This window comes from Podarcis raffonei, chromosome 6 (assembly GCF_027172205.1).
Source record: "Podarcis raffonei isolate rPodRaf1 chromosome 6, rPodRaf1.pri, whole genome shotgun sequence".
Taxonomy (NCBI): Eukaryota; Metazoa; Chordata; class Lepidosauria; order Squamata; family Lacertidae; genus Podarcis; species Podarcis raffonei.
The window spans coordinates 5,959,011-5,973,238 of record NC_070607.1 but is presented as its reverse complement, the minus strand read 5'-3'; the positions used below and the strand labels follow the sequence as shown (position 1 = coordinate 5,973,238).

Here is a 14,228-nt window from a genome sequence, read left to right as displayed (position 1 = left end):
TTTCGGAAAAGGGCAAGACGAGGGAGCACTGAAGAATAGGGAATACGTGTGAGGACATTTGGTGGGACTGTTTTCTTTCTATTTTAGTGCTCTGTGTTTTGCTTTTAAGATACAACCGAGTAGAACCCGCAGAGCCCCGTTTCCCAAGACGGCACCTTTCCTTCTGCCAGGGATGGGGAAGTTTTTGGGGCTGCCTCTCCCCACATCCCTCCCCAGGGCTGAGCAGAGGCGGGAGTCTGGCCCCCCGCGCCTGGTTCTGCCCTCCCGACCCAGGCAGGCTAGTCTGCTGCCTTCAGACGTGCTCTGGATCCGGTCCTGATCCCCATTCTCCGCTCTCACCTCCGCAGAAGGTTCGCGGCCTCGGGGCTGCCGGAGGGTCAGTCCGCCCGCTGCTGCATGGCGACCCCGCTGTCCTGAGGGGGAACGGGGCACGTGTGAATGGCCTCCCGGGCAGCTCCCCTTCTCCCTTCCCTCGCCCCCTGCTCGGTCCCCGGCGACCTCCATGAGGACTAGAAGCCTCGCCGGGACCTCGCCCCCCCCGCCCCGGAGCACCTCGGGGGGAGAAGCGGAGGAGAAGCGGCGGCTCCCTTTACCTCTCTCCGCGCGCTTCCCGGCCGCGTCTGTTGCCATGGGAACCGCGCGCCTCCGACAGGCGTCCCTCACAGCGCCTGACAGGGCAGAGGCCGCTTCCGCCCAGAACTTGCGCCAGGCGCTCCCTGCTTTCACCCCCCCTATCCGCCCGCTTCTCTCTCACGCGCCCCATTTCAGAAAGGTTGTTTTGTTTTGTTTTAAGGCACCGAGTTAGACGCCTTGACAACGGTGGTGGGAGCCGGAAAGGGTCCTTGCCCTAAGAAGCAACGGAGCATGCGCGCCAGAAAAGGCCGGTCCGCCGCGCTTGCGCCCAAAGAGAGAGAAGGAAGGAGGGGCCGTGACGTGTCCGCCTCCTCTCCAGGCCAAGGACATGCGCACAGAGGGGGGGGGGTCCCTTGTATATTCCCTGAGTCGAAGCACAGCTGCCAGCTTTTCCCTTTTCTTGCGAGGAATCCTATTGGGAATAAGGGGATTTCCCTTGAAAAAGGGGGGAAGTGGACATCCATGGCACGAATAGTAAAACCCAATGTAGAAAGTGCTTTGTGTCCCCTTGCCGGTCAGTAGAGCCCGTGGCTGTGAATGCAGCTGACAGCCGAGGGCCACTTAAGGAAGGCGGAGTGGCCCCTTCCTGGATCGGAGGGGCTGGAGATCGCTCCCGCTGCAGCCCCACGCCTTGCCCTCCTCAATGTCACAACCCCACACTCGCCTGCGGTCCCCTAATTTTATGAGGGGCTAAAGCCAGCATGCAGTGGGAAATCTTCCCTGAGACCTGCCTATTGAGCAGTTGTTGCTTTTACTAATATAGAACAGATGCCAGTCTTGATTATCAGTTGTAATTATGCGAGTCTTGCCCAGGGATATTTTTCTGGAAAGAGGTGCCGGAACTGGCCAGGACCGCCTTCTTCGTTCCCTTAGAATTGGCCATGGTGCCCCTTGGAGCATAGCTGCCAACGTTTCCCGTTTTTTAAGGGAAATTCCCTTATTCCGAATAGGATTCCTCGCAAGAAAAGGGAAAAGTTGACAGCCATGCCTTGGAGAGGTGCCAGAACTGAGTTCTGGGGAGTTCCAGCAGGAAAAAGGCCCGGTCTTGCCCCTTCCCTGCATTTGACAAGGCAGAGAGCATGACCTGGGTTGCTTGTGGGCCCCTCCTGCCCTCCAAGTACAATAGGGATAAAACACAGGGAATTGCTGGGTCCTCCAGGGCTCTGCCCCACCCTGTCCCCCAAACTGCAGTGTAAGGATAGCAACACTAGAGGACATGCCAGGGTTTCTCCTGCTCTCTCAACTGCTATTCACCTCACCCTTGAAACCTGCAAAAATTATCAGCGGGTTATCTTTAACCCTTTTCACCATAGCCCACCCCCAACCTCCCATTTAGGGATAACAGGTGACTGGTTTATAAAGGTCTACTCTTCATGCTAGGTTCTGCTATGAATCCAGATGGCCCCTTAGATGGGTTACATATAAAAGCATCTACCATTTCTGCCTGGAAAAGGGGAATCATAGTAGGGCAAACTCAGCCTGTTCAGTGGGCATCATAGGAGCCTACGCCTAAGGGCAAAGATCCCTTCACTACCCCCAGTATTTGAGGTGGCCACACTTCACCCCCCAGTTGATGGGCATTCAAATAGTGTTCATACACCATATCATGTGATCAGTTTTGCAGGGTGGGGCTTACCTGCCCCCCCATATTTATTCAAGGCGGCACCCCGGTGGGCATTGAATGTGGAGTGTCTGGGGAGGGGAGCAGAGAAAGAGAAAATTGAAGGGGAGACTAAATGTTAATGGCTGAAGCCCTACTGGACTGGCACACTGAGCAGCATGCTGCAGCATTTTCTTGCAAATCCCATGTCTCAATGCACACCACAGATGCGCATAGATGATGATGATGATGATGATGATGATGATGATGATTTGTAGCTGACCCTTCATCCCAAAATCCCAGGGCGGTTCACAGCAGAAAAATACAAAATGAGAATACAAAATACACCATAAAACAAAAACACAGAATGGAGAATACGGTGGTACCTCTGGTTACGTACTGAATTCGTTCCGGGGGTCCATTCTTAAGCTGAAACTGTTCTTAACCTGACACCACTTTAGCCAATGGGGCCTCCCACTGCTGCTGCGCCACCGCCACGCAATTTCTGTTCTCATACTGAAGCAAAAGTTCTTAACCCAAGGTACTATATCTGGGTTAGCGGGGTCTGTAACCTGAAGCATCTGTAACCTGAAGCGTATGTAACCCGAGGTACCACTGTACCACACTTTCAACCAGTTCGTTGTCTAGGTGCAGTACATTGAGGCTGGAATGAATGCAGGCAGACAAGTGTCATGGATAGCAAAATATATTTCAATTTCTGTAGTACAGTATAGATCACATAATCCCTTGCAAGTAACAGAATAGGTCACAACAGACAGTTCGATACATTTTGGACTCGGTTAACAATTCTATATCCCACCATCAACAGCCTTCCCTGACCCATAATGTTCTCCATATTACAAAAGATGCAAGTGAGGCTTGGGAAAACCATTCCAGTGTCAGGTACAGTTTGTCCTCTTCTCACCACCATCTGTGCAAGAAAATTTTTCCACTGCTCACTCTGAGAAAGAGGAAAACTACAGCCTTGCAATCCAGCACCTTCCAGGTAAACAGGATGCCTCGTCCCAGAGGTACAAAGGTTACAATCAGTTGTGTAGATAATTCGCAAGAGATCTGCAACCATGTTGTGCCCATTCAGTTTACATTCACAGATTCAGTCCCAAAGCATGAGGTTGATTACAATTAGTATACTGATCTTCCCACACGTCCGCCTTAGAAAAAAGTACACGTATTCCCCAAAGACAACAGGATTTATTTGATAAAATTCTCAAATTATATTCTGAAGATGGAGGTTTTGGGGGGGGTTCTCTTTAAACAAGCAGCAGAAAAGGACACAATGCAATGAAAATTCTTTGGGTGGATCCCGGCCATCTTATAACGACAATTACAGTGCCATCATAGACAATTTAAAAACAAAAGCAAAAAGCTTTTTGGAATGGATGAGTCTACCATGTTAACACTGATTTAGCAATACTACAATCTGCACATATAGTTTGTAATGTTCTAGGAACAGAAATCTCCCTCACACCTCTATCTAGAACCTGCAAGTGAGTAGCCTCTAAAAACAGTGTGTTTGTTAAGGGTACTTATCAGACTCCTTCAGAGCTTACACAAGGTGTTGATCCAAATTCAGATGCTCATATTTCCTCATCTTTCTCCAAAAGTGGATACTGTTTCAGTGATTTTTTAAAGTTTTGAACTAGATTAAATACTGTACTTGGCGTTTGGCATCTTGAAACTACTGTTCATAATATTCAATCCAGGTGGCACTTCCCCCAAAATCCACAAAAATAATCAATGACACACCCACCTTAGTCAAATAAACCTGGAACACATGGCTTAGCTAAATGGCAATACACTTGGGTCATATCAAAGTACTGATTAAAATTAGCACACTTATCACGTAAACTGTTTTCTGCAGCATAAATCAGAATTAAGTTTCTTTTTATTTTTTGCTGCAGTTAGATGACATGAGAAAAGCTGCCAGCACCTAGAATTTACTAGGGCACCAAATTTAGGACAATACAAAGGACAGCAGCTCAAGAACACAAAAAACTTGCATTTCCCCTATGTGCCTACGCTAGTACATAGCCCCCCCCCCCCCGCACTCTTAGAACACGTCAGAAATGCACTTTAGGGCGGCTGAGAGAAAAGCTCCAGATTATAGACTACACAGTGAGCAGTCAGCAATATAGGGGTATTGTTTTTCACAATGACACAGTCCCTCCTTTTGTAGCTCTAAGCACACCACCCACCCAAGGCTGTCTCACAAAGTAAACCAGCATTTTCAGTGGAGCAGCATGATCATTGCAAACCAACACACTCTCTAGGTTCTTCAACACAAACTGCATTTGCCCTCCAAATCGCTACAGTAATCATCAGTGAGGAATGCAAGAAACGTAAAACTGGACATGTAGCAAAGGCCACCATTTCGCTGCTTATAAAAATTTAATCCACATAGCACTGTGGGGATCCCCCTGATCAAAACTGGGAGCCTATTGTTAAAGCTCCTCAGCCCCATGCCTCAATTCCAATCCACACTGGGGCTCGACAGATGCTATTTATTTTCAAAAGAACTAATTGCATAAACAGCATCAGGTCTGCTTGTGTCCTTAGCTAGAGAGCAGGAACCCCTGAAGACACTGGTTCTGGCTAAAATGGGAATGATACAGCCCTTAGTAGCAGACAGCACCCACTTTTGCCATAGCTAAAGACAGTTTCCCTTTAAAAAGTCTGCAGTCATTTTAACACGCTAGCCCAACTTGTTGCCATTGTTTAAAAGACAAGCATCTTCTGGCCTTGATGCGGAGGGATATCCCAAAGGGTGTCAGACCTTAAGATGGCAAGTCCAGGAACGCGGTTTCACATAGTCAAGGAAAGTGGGCTATAAAACACAAGAGGAACAGTAATGTTAGGCAGGAAATGCTGGGCACTTTCACTTCTGTAGAGTTATCCCTTAGCCATGTGAAGAAATGCCAGTGATGAAACCAAAGTGTTTTCCTTTGCTGTCTCTCAAGCCTGGGCAGCCACCCAACTTGCAGCAGCCAATCTAGGCATTTAGAAGTGGGGTGGGGGTGGGAAAAGGCTTGCCTTTCCCTGTAAGACCCCCAAATTGGCTTTCCTTTGGGTCAGCTTCACCCAGACGCTTTAACTCTCTGAATGGCAGGTCTTCCAGGTCAAGCAGAATTGCTAAACTGTCTGCAATCCTGAAACTACAATCCTACTTGGCTCCAGCTACTATGAGGCCTCAACAGTCCAAGAACCAGCCCCAGGGTGTTATGCATATGCATGTGGGCTGATCTGGCACTACATATTAAATGCGGCAAAGATGTAGTGAATTCTCTCTGTTTGAACCCAGGAGATCCAAAGGTGGCAGTTGAATCAGAGAACACAGCAAGTAGAATGAAGAAACCACTGTGCTCCACTAAGGCCTTTCACGCTTTTCCGTTACCTTCCTCTTCCTCCCTTCTTTACTGCCCCCTTCCATCCTCTAAGAACCTTTGGCTTTCACCTCTCCAGAAGGGCAGAAACTAGCTCAGAAATTTACAGTATTCATATAAAAAGACATGGAGGAAGTTTCAAAGGTTTTTTTTTCTGACCCTGCTGCTTGTTATTCTTGTTAGAAAGAAACCTCTACGGTAGCTATTCTGGGCAGAATGCAACCTTCTAAAAATCTGGTTTTCGAATTTTAGATTCACATCTTAGGCCTTGAATGAAGTCCAGAATAGCAGCTCAGCTCTGTTCCTCTTATTTCCAATGACAAGTGGGATACTCACATTTTTCAAAGGGCAGTGCTTATGGGCATTCCATTCCAGGCTGTAGAGGTAAAGTTGTTGAGGGGGCTCAGAACTTACAGGGTTAAGAGTTCTGAGTGATGACGCCTCACATTCTGAGGGCGGGCAGAGAACACGGAAGGGGCGTGGATTTCTCCGTGTGCTTTCAGTCTGCGTGTTAGGCTCCATGGAGAAAGGAGCAACATGAGCTGCGTCTCACCGGGAAGATTTACGATGTGTTGATCTGTACAGCAATAAAGACTTTAAGATAAGGAGAGCTGCGTGTCAGCCTGAGTTATTGCCACCACACGACAGAACGTTCCTGCTTCTGCTGTGTTTACTCTGCTGGAGTCAAAGGTTCCAAGGGGGAAGAGCAGAGCTGCGCGGAGGAAGCGCGCCGGACCCCCTGGTCAAATATGACCCCCCGCATAGGTTATGGGAGACCAGCAATAAAGATAAGCAACGTTCGTGCGTGTGAGGAGGCGGCAGCCGGAGCCAGCTGGAGCGAAGGGAGCTCGCTGGGAAGGATCTGCCGGACCGGGAGGTGCTACTGTATCGTGAGTAAGCTGGGCCCCCGGGGGAGAGATGGCAGACAGCCAGGAGTCGTCAATCCCTTTTGATAAGGTGGACGGGAGCAAGCCCTGGGCCGGGAGAAGGCAGGCACTGAAGAAAGCAGTGGGAGCCAGGCCCAGAGAGGGGGCTGAGAATTGCTCTGAGGAAGCACCATGCCCAGGAGGGGCTGGTGGATGCCCAAGAAGCCCAGAGGGGGCTGGAGCCGTGTCTAAAAGCTGCTGCGATGCTTTGACACGCCAGAGAGGCAGGCAGCCGTGTGCTGGAAAGCTGCTGAAAGCTGGGAAGAGGAAAGCAGTGGCAAGCTGTTCCTCTGGAGGCTGTGCACCAAAGTTTGGGGGTGCAGGCCAGGAAGGCCATTCCAAGAGTCTTGAGAGTGCCCAGGCTGTTTGGCAGGAGCTGGGGAAGGTTTGCAGAGAAACCACAGCAGGAGCCAAAAGCCATTTTCCCAACGGCAGAAAAGCCTCGAGGAGGATTGCTGCTGGAGAGGTTGGGAGGGCAGAGAAGACCAAAGGCACTAGGCGATGTTTTGTTTGTGCCTCGGCTGAACACCTGCGTCGCAACTGCCCACAGAGAGCGAGAGAGCCAAGGCAGGATGCGCCCAAGGTCGTTTCCCATGGGAACCAGCCCGGGAGAAGAGGCCAGCGTGGAAAGTCCCAGAGTCGGCCGGAAGGGGAGGACAGCGTTTTTCAACTGTCTGCGGCGATGGCGGTTTTGGACAACACCACCTGCAGCGAGAGCTCCAAGGTCGGGAGGAGCAGGAAGTCAGTTGCTAAGGCAACAAAGAAGGACAACTCCGGTGGGGGGAGGGTCCTACGTTGGGTTGTTGACTCAGCTGCGAATGCCCATTTGGTAACAGCGCCACCTGATGGACAAATGTGGAACTGCAAAGCTGTTTCAACTGAGAAAACTGTTAGATTTGCTACAGGTGCACAGGGCCGTGTAACCCATATTTCTAACTTGTTTGTCTCTTTTTTACAGGCTGAATTGAAGGTTTATGTTCTCCCTGAGATAAAGCATTGCTTGCTTTCTGTACCTTCTCTTTTACAGGAGGGATATTCTGTGAGTTTTGAAAATGATGTTTGTACAGTTTCCAGAGGTGGAGAGCAACTGGTACGTGTTGAAAGAAATCAGAACAACCTCTTTGTTCTGGAATCACCACTGGAGGGTGAGGGGAAAGCCACTGACCACACTCATGTGTCGTGTGCTTGCGTGTGGCACAAGAGGATGTCACATGGGTCCTGTGAGGACGTCCAGATGTTATCAGAGTGCACCAAAGGTTGCAAGGTAAAAGAATGTGGTAAACCTTTGAAGTGCAAGGCTTGCAGGAAGGCCAGAAACAAGGGGTTTAATGATCCCAGGGTGGAGAGGGTCACCACTAGGCCTTTTGAGCTTGTGCATGCAGACCTTGTAGGTATGCCACAGCCAAGTCTGGGCAAGGCCAAGTGGCTGATGGTGCTGACAGATGATTTTAGCAGGAACGCATGGGCGTTCACGCTGAGAACGAAGGAGGAAGCAGCGCAACTGATCAAAGATTGGGTTGCAGAGGTGGAACAGAGGTTCTCCACCAAGGTGCAAGGTTTCCAGTTTGACCGTGGTTCAGAGGTCACTGGGTCTGCTCTAAAGGGTTTCTTTCGCCAGAGGGGGATACGTCACAAGGTGATTTCTCCTCAGAAGAGTGGCGTGGCAGAGCTGAGGAGTAAAGCCCTGGTCCGAGCATCCGAAATTCTACTGGATGACTCTGGTTTGCCTCACAGTTTTTGGGGGGAGGCGGTAAAAACGGCCAATTTCACGATGAACAGGTGCTACAATGCAGTGGTAGGTGACACCCCGTATTTCCTGCTTCATCGGCAGAAGCCGCTTGTGCATTTCTTCCGCACTTTTGGTTGCAGGGCCATGGTGCCTGTACCAAAGTGGTTGCAGCAAGAAGGTGGTCCAAAGTACCAGGAAATGATCTTCTGTGGGTATGAACCCGCGACCAAGGGGTGGAGGTTCGCATATCCAGAAGGTGATCAGACCAAGCTTCTGGTCAGTAAACAGGCTGAGTTCTTTGAGCAGGATGGTTGGGCAAGGCGCAAAGCACGCTCTGACGTTCACTCAGATTGTCTGTCTGACTCTGAGGAGGAAAGAGAGCCAGAGCCTGAACCTGCTGGTGGAGACCAGGTCCCTGAACAGAGTAGGGCGTCTCCACAGGTTGTTAAGGGAGTGTCCAAGAGTGAGCCCTCATCTCCTGTGCGCATAATGGAGAAAGCTCACAGACGTGTCAAGTCAGAGGGGGAGTCTTCTGATGAGGAAGACGCACATGCTGGCCCCAGTGGGTCAGGAGAAGAACCCCAGTTTGTGCCCAGGCGGTCTTCAAGGGCAACAAAGGGAATTCCACCTGAGAGGTTTCAGGTCACAAATGCGTGGGTTGGTTTCGCACAGTGCGAACCTGAGGTTTGTGAGGTTCAACAGGTGCCCAACAACGATGCCAGGAAGGGGCGGAAGGCAATGGGGAAGGTGTTGAACACTCAGAAGTCCTCTCAGAATGTGATTCGAGAGGGGGTGTTGAGGGGGCTCAGAACTTACAGGGTTAAGAGTTCTGAGTGATGACGCCTCACATTCTGAGGGCGGGCAGAGAACACGGAAGGGGCGTGGATTTCTCCGTGTGCTTTCAGTCTGCGTGTTAGGCTCCATGGAGAAAGGAGCAACATGAGCTGCGTCTCACCGGGAAGATTTACGATGTGTTGATCTGTACAGCAATAAAGACTTTAAGATAAGGAGAGCTGCGTGTCAGCCTGAGTTATTGCCACCACACGACAGAACGTTCCTGCTTCTGCTGTGTTTACTCTGCTGGAGTCAAAGGTTCCAAGGGGGAAGAGCAGAGCTGCGCGGAGGAAGCGCGCCGGACCCCCTGGTCAAATATGACCCCCCGCATAAAAGTATCACAGTCATACCAAGCCCAAGCGTAATCCACAGGATCACCGTCCAAATGGGGCCTTTCCGACGGTCGCTGAGAATGAAGTTGAAAAGCGCTGACGGAAGAAAATTAAAATGCACTCAAAATTCATGTTAAGGACACCAGCAGCATTCTTCCCTTGATCCCCAGTTAGCAAAGTGTCCGTATCAGTATGGCACGTTGTACCTCTTTCCATAGAAATAAATGGCTCTCAACGGTTTTTTGGAGTTACAGTGGAAAAGAGACAGGGCTTTCCCTTTAAATCACCCAGAAAAATCAGTGGGCCACGTACTCATATGAAACAAAGTTGGCTATATGATAGGAGAAATACTTGTCCACCATGACAGATGGTTGATACTGCCAGTGTCAAGCAGGGGGAAAGGGCACCTCTTTTCAGGTTGCAAGCTGAAGACCTCCAAAGCAAGGATCATCTCAGAAGTCTTTGAGAAAGCCGCATATTACAGTTTGGAGCATTATCAGAACTTCTTCCTCAGCCAAGCCAAGGAAGTCCTCCCTCCTACTCTGGCCATGATCAGTCTCAGAAAATGGAGATTTAACTAGGGTCAGGAGAGGCTTCTAGGTTTAGAGGGAGCAAATGGTGAGGCAGGCTGCAACACAAGCCCCTTGCATCTTAGAACATTAAGTACAGATGGCAACTAAAAGCTAATCCTCAGAATTTACAGAAACTGCTGCTGCCGGGAAGTATATTTGGTAAGGTAAACTAAAGGGACCCCTGACCGTTAGGTCCAGTCATGGACGACTCTGGGGTTGCACGCTCATCCTGCTCTATAGGCCGAGGGAGCCGGCATACAGCTTCCGGGTCATGTGGCCAGCGTGACTAAGCCGCTTCTGGCGGACCAGAGCAGCACACGGAAACGCTGTTTACCTTCCCGCTGGAGCGGTACCTATTTATCTACTTGCACTTTGACTTGCTTTCAAACTGCTAGGTTGGCAGGAGCAGGGACTGAGCAATGGGAGCTCACCCCGCCGCGGGGATTCGAACTGCCGACCTTCTGATCAGCAAGCCCTAGGCTGTGTGATTTAGACCACAGCGCCACCCGCATCCCGTTATATTTGGTACTTACGTCCAAAACACATGTAGAAGAAGAACAATACTGGATAGAAGAAACCAAAGCTGACCGCCATGATGTATTCGTGCACAACGGCGGAAAGAGTGAAGACCGACAGCATAGCGACTGCTTTGAATTTCTTCCCAAATAACTGGTGGTGAGAGAGACACACAGACAAACGAGGGGAAGGGTGACTCTCTGATAGGTGAATGTATCAGAGGATATCCAATTTTCAAAAACAACAGTGAACAGCTTGTGATAACCACCCTTAAATTGCCCATTCACATTTATTGCACAGGGAGGCTTGTCTCCAGTGGTGGCCTTGCTCTATCAAAAGGACTTTTACTTGCACAAGGCAGGGCAGCTCATTTTTCCTGATCCCTCCTCCTCAATGGAGCCCCACAAACACTTAACGCGAGAGCTGGAACAGTGTGGGATATGGCATAGAGGGGTGAAATTGGTGGTAGACTGGTAAAAAAAAAAGTGACTTCCCAAATACTGGATACAAACCAGACTGCATAAGTACAAGCTTCTCTCTTTCCACCTTCTGTCAGATCTCTGTATAGGTAAAGTGACTAGGCATTTTACATGTTGTGTAATTCACCTTTACATTAAAACTTTAATAAAATCATTTTGTGGGGGAAATGTAAAGATCTCTGCCATTCCTTTAAAAAATGACTTTCTATTAGAGTTGAAGCAAGGGGGTGCGTTAAACGATGGTTGCTTACCCAAAGGAAATCTTTGTATGCATAGTAATACAGCCAGTCATGCACCACCACATTCATGGTTCGGAAATACTTTGCATAAGATGTAGAATTCCACCAGTCCTGCAAGAGAGGATCAGGGAAGTAAAAAGAGCAGAGACCTTAGAGACAGTGTTTAAAACTGCAGGATCAAAGTGCCAAGTGCATTCCTGCTATTCAAGTGTTTTAGAGCAATTGGCTATACAATCTCTGTGAACATCTGGTGTACTGTTGCAATGTATAACTGAAATTCCCCAAGAGCTCATTTGCAGGCATTAAATCCTAACCTCCTCCTTCCCAAACAGCCACCCGGAGAATAAGTCACTGGTGTCCCAGTATTTGTAGCTACACTAGGTCTCCAAGGCTCAGATCCAAAATGATCAGAGCTAAATCAAATGTGACATTTTCTCTACATGAACAGTAATTCAATGTAGGGGGGGCAACCTGCAAACTACATGCAGAAAAGAGAAATATAGAAGGTAGCTGAAATTCAGAGGCCTTTTCTATCACTGTCCTCTAAACTGTTCAAACTAATCATTAATGGCCCCAAGCGGAAGCAGCAGCAGGATCAGAACACACATTTGTATGATCCCTTGGAATTATTCATTTATTTAACATGTCTATATATACTGATTGACTACAAATAGAACCTCTGAGCATTATACATAAGGCATTAAAATTGCCAATAAAAGTTTAAAAAGATTATATGAAGAAAATAATAAAAATTTATCTGGAAAAAAAATCTTTCTAAAATGTATAAGTGTCAGGGGTTCAGGAGCAGAAGCACAGGGGAGAGAGGAAATGGAGAGCGAAGGGGAGGAATCCGAGGGCAGCGTAGGGGAGTATGACAGTGACCCGAGAGATTCTATGAGCTTCTCCAGCGAATCAGAAGGTTCCCAGAAGGGGGTGCCGATGGTGAGGGCAAGGGGAGTCCCAGGGGGGACGCACCAGAAGCAAGGGGCCAGCGGGGACTCCCGAAGCAGCAGCGGGGGATCAGGACCAGCTTCCCCACCAGAGCGTAGTGGGGGGAAGAGTCACATGTGTCAGGACCAGCGTCTACTCCAGCGGGGAAAGAAGATGAGTCAGGGCTGACCACGCCCCCATCGGAAAGTGGGGAAACGGAGGGGAGGTCAGTTCCAGCTAGCCTCCCCGAAGGGGGGAGCAGTGACAGCAGCAGTGTAACAGTCAGAAGGAAGGTGGCAGGCTGGGCGCGCGCGCCAAGTTCAAATGTACAGGCGCGCGGGACAGCAGGAAACCCGGATTGGGAACCAGGTCCTAAAGCCCGCCGGAGGCAGGGGGAAGATTCAGGGGACTCAGCGTCAGAAGAGTCTAGGAAGGACGAGACCCCGACGGACAGGCGGACCCAGAGGAGGAAAGAACAAAGGAAGAGGTGGAGCAAGGCTAGAGTCTTAAACTGGTGTCAGGGGGGAGGAGATTCAGACGGAGCTTCGGCGGTCTAGAGTTTGAGACGTAGGGCTGCGCGCTGCGGCTGTGGAAGTGAAACTGAACTTCAATAAAGACTTTTATACTTAACAACGAAGCGGCGTTGGTCCTTTGTGAGCTGGGACCTAGGGCAGCTCTGACAATAAGTTACTGTTGGAGTGGCATACAACGGATGAACAAGTTAAATCAGTAATGATAGATTGGGCAAGAGATGTAGGACATAACATAATGCTTGAGGATTGGGAAAGATTGTAGAAGAAAGGGGTTAAGTTCACTGCATGTACAATGTTAAAGGAGAATATAATGAAAATGGTGTATAGATGGTATTTGACCCCTGTTAAATTAGCAAAGATATATCATATTTGTGATAATTTATGCTGGAGATGTAAAGAAAAAGAAGGAACTTTTTATCACATGTGGTAGACCTGTCCCAAGGTGAAAGACTTCTGGGGAAAGATTTATAATGAATTGAAAAAAAATGTTGAAATATACATTTATAAAGAAACCAGAGGCCTTTCTTCTTGGAATAACAGGTTTGGAATTGCCCAAGAAAGATGTTAAATTATTTTTGTATGCCACAATTGCCACTCGAATTTTATTAGCAAAAAAGTAGAAAACGCAAGAATTTTCTACGGTGGAAGAATGGCAGATGAAGATGATGGAGTTTTCGGAGCTGGCCGACCTAACTGGAAGAGTCCACGACCAGAAGGAGGAGGAGTATCAGGAAGAATGGACAAAATTTAATGATTATTTAGTTAAATATGTAAAATTAAATTAATTGGAAATAGCTTGCAGATATTTAATTGGCTTAGGATTTCATATAAGTTAAGTGATGAATCAATATGTTTAATTTTAAAATTAAAAGCTATAAGGATGTTAATGTTTTAGTTAAATTTCATAAGAACTTTGATTTGGAAAACCGTTAAAAGGAAGTGCATGGAAATTCAACCAAGGGGAAGCGAGGAAGTCACTTAACCATGTTAATAAGTGTAATTTTAATAAGATTATGATCCATGTTTGTTTATTTGTTTTGTTTATAATTTTGTGAAAATCAATAAAAAAATTATAAAATAAATAAAATAAAGGTGCCAGTATATGACAACACTAAAAGAAGGCTGCAGGTGAGTTCTGCTATTTATAGAGTGGACATACTTTTCTTCCATGACGCCATACCCAAAACTATTTACATTTGTTTAAAAGTCACAGCAAGGTTAAAATTCTATCCAAAAAGCCCAGTAACACAACACATAGCAACAAATGCTTTTGAATCAGGAATGTCAACAGAAAAAAAGGCACAGGTTCCCTTTTTCACCAGAGGTAAAGGAATGTATTAACAGGTTGTCCAGAAAACTGATGGTATCTGATCGGCCTCTCTAGGCAGGAGAAACCTCATCAATGGCAAAATCACACACACACACACACACACACACACACACACATTTCTATCAAATGGAGTGTTCCACGAACCAAGGTACACTCTAAAACTGATAGCAAATA

The 14,228-nt window shown here is 48.1% G+C and overlaps 2 protein-coding genes across 6 annotated transcripts in view; both read right to left on the bottom strand.

Moving 5' to 3' along the window:
• The window catches only part of AXDND1 (axonemal dynein light chain domain containing 1), a 48,331-nt gene extending 47,537 nt beyond the window's left edge, over positions 1-794 (bottom strand). Inside the window, exons 1-2 of one of the 5 annotated variants that reach the window (XM_053391274.1) lie at positions 594-794; positions 340-413 (exon numbers count right to left, since the gene is read on the bottom strand). In XM_053391274.1, the coding sequence (XP_053247249.1) occupies positions 340-413; positions 594-763 (244 nt within the window). In that variant the 5' untranslated portion in view covers positions 764-794. Of the gene's footprint in view, positions 1-339; positions 444-593 lie in introns of those variants that run through there. The other 4 variants (XM_053391278.1, XM_053391276.1, XM_053391275.1 and 1 more) reach the window with 4 other exon arrangements.
• A 2,129-nt stretch (positions 795-2,923) lies between these two features.
• Positions 2,924-14,228, bottom strand: part of LOC128415274 (sterol O-acyltransferase 1-like) — a 64,359-nt gene continuing 53,054 nt past the window's right edge. The window contains exons 13-17 of the mRNA XM_053391295.1: positions 11,274-11,372; positions 10,561-10,696; positions 9,452-9,551; positions 5,971-6,019; positions 2,924-5,078 (exon numbers count right to left, since the gene is read on the bottom strand). Of these exons, the coding sequence (XP_053247270.1) occupies positions 5,022-5,078; positions 5,971-6,019; positions 9,452-9,551; positions 10,561-10,696; positions 11,274-11,372 (441 nt within the window). The 3' untranslated portion in view covers positions 2,924-5,021. The remainder of the gene's footprint in view (positions 5,079-5,970; positions 6,020-9,451; positions 9,552-10,560; positions 10,697-11,273; positions 11,373-14,228) is intronic.